The following is a 14,082-nucleotide window of genomic DNA, read 5'->3' as shown; positions in this document are numbered from 1 at the left end:
CTGCCCAAGTTGAATTCAAGTCACTGCTTAGGACACTGCTTGCTTTCAAAGTAACTTTGTTTTGGTTTTGAGGCTGTCTGGTTTGATGAAATCGTACAGCTTTCAGCTCCTCCTGGCCGGCTGTGTTAACTCCAATTGCCATCCCTGCATTAAAGGCAATCACAGTCCAGACTATTTTCTCCTGTGGTGCAACAAAATGCTAAATCAGGGTGAGGTCATCCTCTGTCTTCGGGAATGTCTTCTAAAGACTCTTCTGAGAGCACTTCCTCTCCAAACACCTTTAACACACTCACATACTTAGCTAGTGCTTACCACACCTTTTTGATGCATCTTTTCATTTGCGTTTAATAAATGATCGTTGTACTTCAAACTTCTCCCAAGTCTTTACTTATGTCACATAGCTGTAACTTGAAAATGATGACGGGATGTTTGGGTGGTTGGATGGATTGAATATACTGCAGTTTTTATCAGATCACATTACTTTTTATTTTTACATTTGCATTTCTCTGTAAAATCTAATCCTGATTCTAATTGATGTTATTGAGGATAAGACGAAATCGTATTGTAATCAAACAAATTAGCAAACATAAACCTGAAGATGGGTCACAACTGAAGCAAACACGAAAGGAGGGTTTTTTTAGTGTTGTTGCTGAGTAAATTGTGTAACAGTTTCTGTACATATTCTGCAGCTCATTTTATTATAGCTCGTCTTAAGTTGTAAATTAGTCGTGTTAGCATTGACAAGTGCTATTGCCAAGCATTATGTAGAGCAAACGATCCACCAGCGACACATGAATGATTTTGTTGTCGGTGTTCTCAACGCTTCAGTTGTGGGACTCTTTCTGAAAGCCTTTCCCTCCTTTTTTTGCAATGCGTGCTTTGATTGACTTTGTATCATTCCTTGAGTTAAAGGGAGCACCATATGTTTCCTGGAGCACAAAGAGCATTTGATTTCTTGAATGGCTCTTTTCTCCAATTTTCCCTGATGTGTTTTCTCCTCAATTCTTTCTCCTTCTGCTCCATTTCTCGTGACCTATTCTTTCCCTTTTACCTCATTTCATTTTCTGCTCCAGCCTTGTTGCTCCTGTTCCTCACTCTTCTCATGCATATACTCCTGTTCTTTCAGATCATCTTCTCCCTTTCCACTGGCTTCACCACTCCCTCGCCTTCTTCCTTCTTATTTTTTTCCCCCATCATTTTTTAAATGATTTATCCTCCTTTTTTTTCTTTTTATCTCTCTCATCAGATCAGGTGACTCATGAACTCTGTGTACAGCAAAAAAACCTCCCTCACTTAATGAATATTCATACAGCGTTCTGTGCTTAACATATAAAAGCTTGTTATTCTGTCCAGCTTTTAATATACATTCCCTTTGTTCCTGTCGGTTTCTGTGATGCCTGCCCAAAGAGTGAGTCGATGTTAAACGCTGGAACATGAGTAACATGAGATTTATTCTGAAAGAACCCACTATTGTCTTTCTGGCAGAAACATCCAAACCCCCAGCGCGACATGCTTTTACGCAAACACAGCAATATGGAGCTACTTGGCTCCGAGTCTGCGCGATGAGAATCAAGGTTGAGTGACATACTGCAGGGCACATCAAGTCATTCACCACCCAGCATCCAGTTTCCACAAAGTAGAAACAAAAACTCCAGAGAAATGTAATGAGCATGCTGCAAATGTCATCCTCCGTGTGTTTGTGTTGCTGCCACCTTGACGTCAATAAAAGGTCAATTTTTAATTTTACAAGCGAAAACATACGAACATCCTTGTGGAAACATGAAACAACAGAGCTTGTATTTGACAAATGCGAATAGTTTTCACACAGTGTCTTAGATTTGACATTGATTTTTGTTTGTTTGTTTGTTTGTGTGTTCACTTCCAATTTGGTCTTTCTCCATAATTAAGCAGTTTATACAGGTGTTGATTGTTTTTTGTTTTTTGGGTTTTTTGTTTTTTTCCTGAGACTGTCCTTTTAATGAAAAAAAAAAAATAGATTATAGGTCTTCCCTGAAAGTTGCTGATCACAACCTATAGTTTTGTTTTATTGTGAGGTGAGTTTTTGCAGTTGCAGTTATTATGACAGGAACAGAGAAAGATGAAGGGGGTGGGCGGGTCGATAACTCCTTTTCTTCTCCTCCTATTCGCACAAACACAATCTCCTGTTTCCAATTCTTCCCTTCTCATTCTTTAGACAGATTTATCTTCACATTACTGTCAGTACTAAACTCAGTCATGATTAAAGCCATATGATCTACATTTTGACTCATTACAAATCTCACATCCCCAATTCCTTTTCTTCAAGAAAAACTGAGAGATTACCAGAATAAAATCAATATATCTTTGAGATTCCTCCATCCGTAGTTAAATTAAGTATACGTATATCCTTCCACACGTTCTAAAGGGCACATCCTCACTAGCGCACCGTTTGGAAGTGGAATAGTCTGTCTGTTAGCTTAACAATATTATTTTGTCCAGCTATTCCAAGATGGAAATATACAGTCATGTCTACTGGCAATAGAAATATGGCGAGTAAGTGAAGGCAAGTTATGATTTAACGTGAAAATTGCAGGGCTGACTGGATTCTTCATCTTAGACAGCTTCCAATTATTACTCTAATGAAATAGCTTCATTGCAAAACATTCAACAAGCACACTAATAAAATGCAGCATTAGGAGTGTATTTGTTTGGACAATTGTTCATTCAATTAATATAATAAGAAACTGAATTGGTGCAGATTTGTCACCAACCAATGTCATATTTTCACTTCATGTCTGCTCACTACCAGTGTTGTTTTTACTAAGGACCCAAGCTGGAGGCACAAACTTAAATACACAAGTGCGTCAGCAGTGATTTGATACATCTAAAACACATTCAGGGGGGAAATGAACAGTCTATGAAATGCACAGGGGAGGTTATTACAAATGATTTTGATCAAAAAAATTGAGTTCTGAGCGCTGCCATTTGCAGTATCAATCTTCCAGGCTGGATATGCCACGCATGCCGAGTCTATGAAGTCACCAAAGTGTTGATTAATTAGCTCCACGTCTGCCCAATATGTCGTGCTTTACACTCTAACATGGTCAAGAGCAAATAAAAAGCACAAGCCAAAGCAATGTTGCTCTTCGAAAAGAGTCTTTCAGAGCCCAAGCTGAGTTTCTGCTCTGATTTTTTTTTTTTCTCCATGGAATAAATGTAATGGCATAAAAGGTAAAGGTAGACATTGCCACAGTCTTTCAACTTTTTAGTTTCTGGTATAAGGTTTTTTTTTACTATTATTATAATCAGAAAAAGCTAATAATTGACTGGTTAAAATATTTGATCAGTCTGTGTTTCTCCCTTAGAATTGTCATCTTCAATCTGGTGCAATTTAGATTTAACTCTGAGTTTATCCAATTAAAGCTCTGCCAGTTAGCTTCTCTGTAATTGGCTGTCTATGCGCAAAAAAAGATCCCTTCCTTTGATTTTGTTTCATGTCAGGACATCACACGCACGCAGTTTGTTTGGAGAGAGGTGCTGCCGATGGAACCATCTGTTATCAAAACTCAGGCTCATTGAAGCAAGGAAAACATGTCTTCCAGAAACCAGCTCATTGCATTTCTTGTGTCTGTAAATATTTGCACTAGCACTGGCCATCCCCACCAACAGTGTATGAGTTCTTGAATGAACAGCAGGCTGTGGGAGGGTGTTTCTTATTAATGAGTATCAAGGCAGTTATGTCAGAACTCACCAAGCAGCCATATCTGGGAGCATTATGCCGTGGGGTGGAACTGGTTGAAGAGAAATTGTAGTTCAAATGTGCCTCAAGGTCAGGACTTACAGTAGTCATTGAGAAAATTTGACCAAAAAGTGGGTCAACCTCTGTGTCTGACCAGTCCGACGACTTGAAAATTTACATACTGAAAACTTTGGTTCCTTACATGACAAAGAGGTTATACTTCTGATGCATGAAAGATATTTCATATAAAAATATATATCACTCATATGGACTCATTCATTCATCTTATACTTCTTATCAGTTTCCGGGTCACGGGTGGGTGCTGGAGCCAATCCCAGCTCACCCCGGGGCGAGCGCGGGTACAGCCTGGACAGGTCACCAGTCCATCACAGGGCCAACAAACAGGGACAGACAGAGACCAACAACCGCTCACACTCACACTCAGACCTACGGGCAATTTAGAGTGACCAGTTAACCCAAACGTGATGTGTTTGGATGGTGGGAGGAAACCGGAGTACCTGGAGAACATGTAAACTCCACACAGAATTCTAAACCATAGGTAGCTCCTTGAGAGCAGCTTTTTATGACCCTCAGTTACATTTTATTGTTTGAATAACTCGACTGGTCATGCTGGCTGCAGACTCTGAAGCGACAAGGAGCTGTGGAAGCAGCAACATAGCCAGCATCAACGCACATAATGCATGTATTTTTCTGCAGAAGGTCAATAGCTGACATGACACATATCATCTCCACTTATAAACCAACCACAGCTGTTACTATGACAGTAAATTTCTGGATACTTTTTGCTCCGCTGGCTTGTACCTGAGAACAGGGAACAATAGGCCATATGGCTGTTAAAGGTGAAGGGCTTGTTGAAAGTATAAGGTCAGCAACTGAGACTCAGATCCTACACACTTAGGTTTATATTTATCAAGAACAGACGGAACGTTAGAACATGATCTAAAACCTTGACTGAGCACTTAAATCTTACATGTTTAACACATTAATTTGATGTAAATATTGATTGACCATCTTCCCTTATACATACAGATAAAAATGTCATAAAATATTTATTTATTTATTTTAATTTTCCGATGGTCATCATGTCAGATTTGAGAAAATTATTCAACCTCTTCGTAGTTCCCTTCTTTTCCTTGAAAACTAGACACTGATTAGATAAAATAAAGGTTTGAGGTATTTCCATCCTGGTTTCACATTTCAGCATCTGAGTCTCTGTCCAGTTATTCCTGTCATATTTCTCTGGGTTTGTCAGTTGCTAACTTAGTCTGTGTTGACAGAATGTATAAAGTTTGGTTACCAGAACAATTTTTGCTCAAATGGACCTGCCTGCAGCCGCCATAAACGAAATTGAAAATACTGTTAGAAATAACCGAAAAGACGACAATTTTAGAACCATGAGCTGAAAGTTGACATAGAAGTGAACAAAGCTGCAGACCCCTGGGAGAATTCACTGCAAGCAGCACCTGTCACAGGACAACTAGTTATTTCACCCATTATCAAAGAAAATGACTTTCTCAAGCAAAAATATAATTACCGATTTTGTCCAAAACACAGTCTGAACCCTGAACTGTAATGGCTGGAAAAAACTGTTCTCCGGCAAAAGAGCCGGTTTTGCTTTTTGTCTGGAGGCAACATATGGCTCCTTGTCACAAGAGCAGCGTAGCGCCAGCTGTATGCCAGTCCAGCTCCAGCACACAGCTTTTTATTTTTAATTCCCTGTGCTCTTAGGCCCCGAGCTGACTTCTTCCCTGCTGCAAACAATATCTGACCAAATTTTTTTGTTTTTTGCTTTCCCATAGGAGAAAAAGACAAAGATGAGTTGATTCTACTGTGGGCTGCTGTAGAGTCAGCAGAAGTGTAATGCTATTAAGTCAACCAACATTTATGTTGAATATGTAAGAATGCTCTCCATTGAATGAAAAAACATGTTTTGATGGCTTCGTGAGAGATAAAATGCATCTCCATAATATAAGACACTTTTTTTTTTTAGCACTCTTGGTTTTGTTTGTGCAACTAGTGGCTGTTATGCCGTTTTCACTTTATTCATCCCATCTGTTCCAAAGGGTTATAAGTTGAAAAATTTCCCCAGGCCTTAGTGAGCTATCGTCACCGTTCTTCATCTTGAACTGCTGACTCTCTCCACGCACATGAGTAGGATGAGAAATATTTTTGGACAAACTGTTCAAAAATCCAAAAACTGTCATCAAATGACCAAAATTATGGCAAAGCTTCCTTCTTCTTCTTTAGGTCAATTTTGGTCTTAGATTTTGCTCTCAGTCTGACTGCCTGATTGCAGCATCGTTTAAGCAATGAGACGCACTGCATGACTAATATAATAATGGATCAGTCATTTTGAGCATAATTCTTGCAGACTGAAGGCTATTCATTGACTCAACATTATAATTATGCTAAATGTCACTATAGTCAAAGCTTCATATGCCACATCGCCGTATCCAGCAGCACAGCTTGAATTTTCCCAAAACATGGGCTCATTAACACAGTGTAATTATTTTTAGCGGCGCCAGCAGGCTCTTTGGGATGACAATGGCGGTCTGTCTGTTTGTGGATCAGACCAACACGGACCAAAATAGCTCGACATCCAGCGGGCAGATTGCCTCGCAATTTAGCTCAGACATTCATGGTGTCCAAAGGATGGAGAGTCACTGACTTTGATGATCCTGCAACTTTATCATGAGGCTGCGATTTGTGGCTTTGAAGATGGCGCTGTCAGGAAATAATTGAAATAGCCACCTACACACACACTCACACATGCACAGGGATGTGCACGTTTCAAAGCCTGAAAACATCCAAGTGCAGACGTCTAGTTGTTGTAGTATTTGTTGAAGACCCTCCTGTCCCCCTTCAAGGTGATTTTTTATGACTTTGGTGAGCCTCCTAAGTTTTCGTGTTGCACCCTCACATATAATCTGATTATCACGGCTAACGCATTAGCATGGTGATGTCAAAATGCTGTCAAAGTGCTCTGACATTTAGTGATGCAGCTAATACCCAGTCATTGCACACATTCTCACAAGGTAAAAGTTAGATAGTTGTATTTTACTGATGTATGTTTGAAAAAAGGAGTGTAGCATGGCCTTGAATAGCTTTATTTACTTTCTGCAGCAAAAATGAGTAACACTATAGAAGCTCTGCATGTGTGCTGTTGTGTTTGTTTCTGCACTCAGCCGAAAGCTTGAAAAGAGAAACTGAATGACACCCCTACTGTACTTTACCACACTGCATCTATTCATACGCTGTCATTATATAACTACTTAGTAGTATGGTTTATTCATGAGGCCTATTTTGGCCCAGAGGACCGGCCGTCCTGAATCAGAGGAGAATCCCTCCATCTCCCCAAAGGCCCCAGAGGGAAACAGGCAGGCAGGCAAATGAGATTGCAGCCTCGGACACAAATTCCCACTTCACTGAGAAAGAAAGAGAAAATGAAGTCCGTCACCTGCTCTTCTTTCATCTACTCATTTGACCGTCATCGTTTCATTTTCTTGCCTGCTCCATCTGTGTACATGCGCCTGTGGGGATGAGAGTGTAGATGTAAGTGCTGCCCTGTTTCCAAGGTAGCGCTGCCACTCTGGAAGTCTACATGCATGTATTTATGTAGACTGGGACTGCAAATGATGCCACCGAATCCGGACAGGAGTTGGCTGCTGTGCATCGCTGAGAATACACTACAGCTATTCTGTGTGTATGAGAGAGAGAGAGAAATTGAGGCAGATAGCATGTCACAGCAGAGCCCTCTGCTGTTTGAAGCAACAAACCCTCAACATGTCCTCTGTTCCCGTTTTCAAGGTTTAGGTCTGTCAATCACGGTCAATTTCACTTAAAAAATGTACCCTTTTTTGCAGAAGTAAACAAAATTCAATTCAAGTGAATCTCACAGTGGGGGGGTTACCAAAGTTACTACCGGTTGGCTACACAATGTGCGTCAGAGTCTTTGACTAATCTCAGTTTTCACTCGTGTACATACAAATTTTATTATATCACACACATTCCCCTGCTTTGTCATTTCCTTGACAACAAATTAGAATCCACTGAAAAAGGTTCCTCACAGTAAGCCACAAGAAAAAGGGGGTAAAACACAGGAACAGGAATCTTTGTTTCTGATCTTTTCAGTCCCCTTCACAACATCCATTCAGACATAAAAATCACAAACCGTGAACACAAAGGTTAAAATAGATTCTCAGATTAACTCATAACCATGATTCAAAAACAAATCATACAACGCAATGACCTTAAACTGAGGTAAAGAATATGATTTGAAGAAACCCTTTTACTTATTCTACTGAGACATCAAAATCCTTTTAAAAAATGACAACGTAGAGTGTTGTTATATCATAGACAGTCATCACCATGTTACTTTGTGTGGCACGGTGATGACTGCACAGTTGTTGCAGACCTCGACCTTGGTGCTACAAAATTTGTTTTCTTGCTATAGATTATTTTCCAATTGAAATTCAACATGAATGTCACAGGCTTCTATTCTTACTTCCGTGCTTACATGCAGTGCTCCCACACATTGCTAGGTTAATTAGCCAAATCGTCTCTGTTCTTCAGAATCAGTAGAAGCCTTAATATATTTTCAGACGAAGGTCTGTCAGTTTATTTTGGAAAAAAAAAAGGCTGGGTGTTCTTTTCGAGGTTCCTGTTTGTACAAGCTAATCACAAACACTCAAGAGCTACAAGGAACCAAGTCTATGTCTTGAGGGGATGACTCACTCACTTGGCAGTTTTGCTGATGTCATCCTGCATCATCAGTGCCACAGGTTCCGTGACTGCCAGCATTTCTTGCTGCACATTTAAAAATATCTTCAAAATCACTTAATGGCAAGTGGAACATCCAAATCAAAGGGGTTGCTTTTTTAGTTTTATGGATAAAGGTAAAAATTATTAAACAAGCATTTGGGGGCTACAAATCACATACTGCAGATGAAAGGTGACAAAAATCCAGTTGTGATTTTTGTATTCTTATTGGTTAATATGAAATACAAAAACTATTTTAACTGAAGTTGCAATATTATCACTCGACTGCCTGGCAGAAATGTGATTCCCCCCCATATTGTCCTGTAAACAAATAACAAATTACGAAATCACAAATCTTGAGACTTCAACGCATATTTAATAAATAAATTAGCAAACCTGAGAGGTAGTTACTGTGTGGTCATGAATTGTCACTTCCTTTTGAAACTCCTTCCTTTTAAGCTTTGTCATGACTGCAAACTCAGTCTGTTAATAAACTATGTTTTATACCTGTAAACGTCCTCATGAAAGACATGCAAGTCTCTGATCATTTTTCTGCAGTTTTTATAATATTCCATCTTTAATTTTAACATCATTTTTCTCACACTTCTCAGTAGCTTCAACCTGATAACCTATAGAATTCACTAAAGATGGTCTCGCTAAGGGTCAACGTGTTGACACTTGTCGCTGGCAGAGCTACTTCAGGTTGTTCTTTTAATACTCAGTTCTGAATTAATCACCATTTATGTTCAGAGAAGACTGTGGACACGCAATGGAAAACCAAAATTAGCTCCAATATAAACTAATGAAATATCATTTCAAAGTGGTTCATAACTAATGTAAAACTGCAAGATGCTCTTGGCTTATAATTGCTGACTCTCAAACAACTTATAATTTCCACTAATTTCTCTCAGCCACCAACCTATTCTCAGGTGAGACCTCGCCAGAAAAATAGACTTCACCTCTATCTGTAAGTTGTATTTCATGTTCCAGTGCAGTTATTAGTAGGAGGATCTTCCAGGGCTCTCTCGATATGCAGTGTTACCAATGGACTGATTAATCCAAACTCCCATTCAAACAATAACAGTGTTGGAAGATTAACTTGGCCTCTAGCTGAGAGACATGAGACTTGACATGACTTGTTGTTGGTTGAACGAGTCAATTAATCTAGAAATTTAGGAAAAAAAATGTGAAAGTAGCAATTCACGTTTTTCATATTATTTGTCTCATAACTATTATGACCATTCACCAAAATTAAAAGTTCAAGTTGGAGAACTTATTCCGTTACATGCGATAAAATATGGTGACTTATAGGCAGAAATGTGCTGACCAGGAGTTCTTGTCTGTCCTCAGGTTTAAATTGGAAAGTTTTCACTATCACGGGTCCTAAACTCTGGTATATAGCCCTTCAATGCTAATTAGTCGAACAACCTCATTGCCCTCCTTTAAATCTCTATGAAAGGCTTCTTTTTATAGATCAGTGTTTAATGCTTATAATAAATATCACAACAATAAATGCAAAGTACCAAGGCATCCCTGAGCCAGAGCATTTCACACATAGTTGATTTATCGGAACATACGAGATCACACAAGTCCCACTCAAATCCAACGCAGGCAGAGCTTGTTGACTTTAAATTGTTTGCTTGAGACGTCCCTGCGATTAGCTTAAAGGCCACACACAATAAAAAGGGAATTGGAAAAAAAAATCTATGCAGCATGAAGAGAAAGCACAGAAAAACAAACTATGCAAGGATGGAAGGAAAGTCCAATGAGGGTCAGAGAGATCTAGAGCCAGTAACACATATTGAAACGTAAAGATCACTTGGGCAAAGATTAACTCATTGGTTGATTTTATGTTATTTTTTTTCTACCTCAACATACAAAAAATGTTATGTTATGACATATTCCATTGACAATTCAGATATGTATCCTGTGTTATTGGTTCTGTCTGAGCATATTTACACTTCATATTCATTCAAAGACCAATCAGGATTTTGGGCTCATGTCTGGTCTTTGCTCTGGTATTTGGTAGCTTTATGGTAAAACAAAGACAACAAGGCTATATTAATCAACTTAATTTTTGAGCTTTTCATGCTGCCATGCTAGTAGTGAAGGCTGATGAACAACCTGATGACCAACATTTACTTGAACTGAAGAAGGAAGTGATTCGATTTTGATGGGCAAAGCTCAAGGTCCCACATTTCATATTACTCTTCCTGTGTCAGTGGAAAACCCTTTGCTAAACAAATACAATAATAATAATAATTATTCTAATAGCATCAGTTTAACACCCTTTTATCTGTGAAATCAAATTTAGACAGGTGGCACTAATTTCATGATAATCTGAAAGGTCAGGGGATTGGAAGAGAAGGGAGGAGGGTATGGCATGAGAAAGGCGAAGAGGAAGAGAGGAAACACGAGAGCAGATGGTTCGGCAAGTCTGCTCCTACCTACCCGTTCACTCCGGCTGTCTTCTTTCTTTCATATGAATTGTCCTTTTCTTTTCTGTTATGTCACAGCCTCTTTTCTGCCTTTCTTCCTCCATCATTATCTTTAACCATCTCATCTCTCTGTCTCTCTCTCTCCCTCTCCATCCCTCCCTTACCAACTCTGTCTCTCTGCCTTGGAAAGAGACGATCCAGAAATAAGGCCATAAATAAGAAATCAACGGCCTTTTCTGTCGCACCACATTACAGGCTTTTGATGTATGCTTTCTGCAGTAGTATTACTCACCAGCCTCAAATCAATGCTCCAATCTTCCCCTCCTGCCAGATTGATTTCAGCGGCAGTGACAGCAGCGCACATAGGTGCAGAACAGATCTGTACACTGTAGGCCATTTTTTCCAAAATTAGAGAGAGTTATATTTAGACAGCTGCTTAGGTAGATAAAGTAAGATACCAGATAGTTGTGGAAGAAGATGTCTTGTTTTTGGTCTTCAGATCTGTTAAAACCAAGTGGCAGTCAAAATTGCATGTTGCATTTATTTTTGGCTTCAGTCAACCAGTCAGGACAGATTTTGTGTCTTCCAACTGGTCGCCTGCTGACCCAGATCTACTGCAGGTGATAGATTGACTGTGCATACTGAGTACCTGACCCAAGCCACTTCAAATAACGCCAACTTTCCTTTTAAACACAGAGCGTAAAACAACTTTGGCATGATCGTTTTAAATAATTTTAACATAAGGCTGCAACATATAAACGAATCTACAAGGCTAAATTGTTTCTGAATGCACAAGATATCCTGGGGTTCAAAAGTATTAGTTCAAAATCTCTAGTTTTAAGCATTTATGTCATGTTACATAAAGGAAGAAGTAGAAAATTGCACTATTTCGGAGTCGGCAGTCTCTCTGGGTAACGAGTGGTATTTGCTACCCATTCCGTGAATGTGTCAGAAGTCAAATTTTTATTCCTAGCAAAGATTGGCATTCTCAACATCAAATCATGGATAGACTCAAGGTTTGTGACAGGGCAGTGCATGGAACTCTGAAGCACTTTAAAGAAACTGGAGCTGATGTAACCAAAGCACGTTCAGACAGACCAAAAGTGACCACACCATCAAGATCAATACAGTCTCTACACCACTTCTCAGGAGGAAAAACGAGGCCAAACAGCAGGATTTCACAGTGAATGACTCTGGGAATAAGTCCTATTTACTGACAAACCCAGCTTTGAGATGTATGAAAGTAACAGAAGAAGACAAACAGGAGAAAGATACTGAAGTGGATCAATCCTGCAGTGGAACAGTGGGAATTTTTTATTGTCCAGGGCTTTTGGTCTAGTGTGGATTTTAGACATTTGCACTGAATTAATAATCCACCATTGAAGGAGGTAGATGGGGAGAAATAACTTGAGGAAAGAGAGGCCATACCCTTTGGTTTGCATCTTTGTGAAGAGGCATTCATACTGCACACTTATCTACCTTCAACCAATGAACGTTTATGTGGGTTATTTACATTAAAAGCATCCCAAGAAGGTCACTTGGAACACTTTCAGGTGCTGCAATGACAGGAGTGACCAGGTCTTGTGTCAACATGTGGAATCTATGCCCATTCAGGGGCAGGCTCTTATAAAAATGAAAGGGTGGCAAACAAAATAGCAGGTTAGGGTAAGGCAAAAGCACCAAGAAAATAATAATTGGTCAAGATTTTGATAAAAAATTACATTAGAAATGCGTATGAGGGGAATCATGATGAAAGGGTGAATTGAATAATAATCCATCAGAGGACAGAAATGGAAAAGAAGAAGGGGCTACATCCAATTCTTTATCTAGCAGGGTTGTGTGTTAATGAACGGAGCTCAGGTTAAACCATGCATGTGATGTCCTTGGCTGATAAAGCTGATTCCATCCATGGCACAATACAATTTATTTTCAATGCAGCTGGGGGTGTACGCCCACTGAGAATGATATAGTCTAGGTGTGAGAGGATCAATTCATCAATAATGTCAGTTGTGCATGTGTTAGTAAACTGAGTTACAGTGATGTTAGACTCCACTAAAGATCCACATCGAAGTCCTGCCAAGTCTTTTACCTGCTGAAAGAACGGCTGAATAAGTGACACTGTTTGTATCTGCGATTTGGACAGTGTTTCTTGGTACAGTGTGCCAGAACAAGTGGGGATTTCCATAAATGTTTGGTCACACCACAAACCCTAACCCTAACCCCAGATCAGGGAGGAAGAAAAAAAAATTGGAAATGAGAAAACTATTAATGGCCACAGTTATATTTTACAAAAATATAGAAAAGACGAAAGCTCCTAACAGAATACTTTTTTAGAATTTAGAATTCTTCATGGTAACCCTTATTAACACATTTTAGGAATAATATTCTATGTTAATAATTTCCTTGAGTCAAAATTTTATTATGTATATATTTATTATTGTGTGTGTGTGTGTGTGTGTGTGTGTGTGTTAATGTCATAGGCTAACTTATGTATCCGTTGTGCAATTCTGGGGTACCTTATTACAAAATGTATCATACCTTAACTAATCGAACTTTATGTTCTTATGTTAGAGTTACACTTTTGCATTTGTGGGAAAAGTCTGTTAAAATCTTGTTTCTTTTGATTGTTTCTACAGATGACAGCGGAGGCCATTCTCCGGTTGGTAAATGATGCTGTGCTGCCATTCTACCCTCTGGACATTGCGTTGGATGTACAAAACAAACTCAAAGGTAACTCACATTATCATATACAGCAATGGCCTGAATGGTGCTGCTGATTGCAGTGTCATAGGACGTTCGGTTGTGTTCAGGCACCAGACTTCTACCAGCTCACAGTTCACATCAAACTGGTAGTGGACATAGTGGAACAGTGCCTGGAGGGGGCTGATGGAGATCAAATCAGATCAAAAAGATACCGGGTCACCATCAAGGTTCAGTTAAACGCCAGAGCGGACAAGCCAATAGAATTGAGAGCTAACAGCAATAGTCAAATTACTTCATTAACTGCTGGGATCTGAAAACGCAGCAGCAGTTTTCACAGATTAGCTTTCACTTTATTTTCAGGTAAAACCATAAACCTTGCTAAAAATATACAAATTGGGTGAAACAGCTTCATCATGTTTCCTTTTGTAATCCTTGACAGTGAGC

At 39.3% G+C, this 14,082-nt stretch overlaps 1 protein-coding gene across 3 annotated transcripts in view; it reads left to right on the top strand.

The window, feature by feature from the left end:
• Positions 1–14,082, top strand: part of naaladl2 (N-acetylated alpha-linked acidic dipeptidase like 2) — a 308,720-nt gene that overhangs the window by 271,681 nt on the left and 22,957 nt on the right. For all 3 annotated transcript variants that reach the window (XM_029500987.1, XM_029500986.1, XM_029500988.1), the window contains one exon: positions 13,572–13,665. In XM_029500987.1, the coding sequence (XP_029356847.1) occupies positions 13,572–13,665 (94 nt within the window). The remainder of the gene's footprint in view (positions 1–13,571; positions 13,666–14,082) is intronic.

Source organism: Echeneis naucrates, chromosome 4 (assembly GCF_900963305.1).
Source record: "Echeneis naucrates chromosome 4, fEcheNa1.1, whole genome shotgun sequence".
Taxonomy (NCBI): Eukaryota; Metazoa; Chordata; class Actinopteri; order Carangiformes; family Echeneidae; genus Echeneis; species Echeneis naucrates.
Note: the sequence above shows the minus strand (reverse complement) of the source record. Positions and strands in the feature narration are given on the sequence as shown.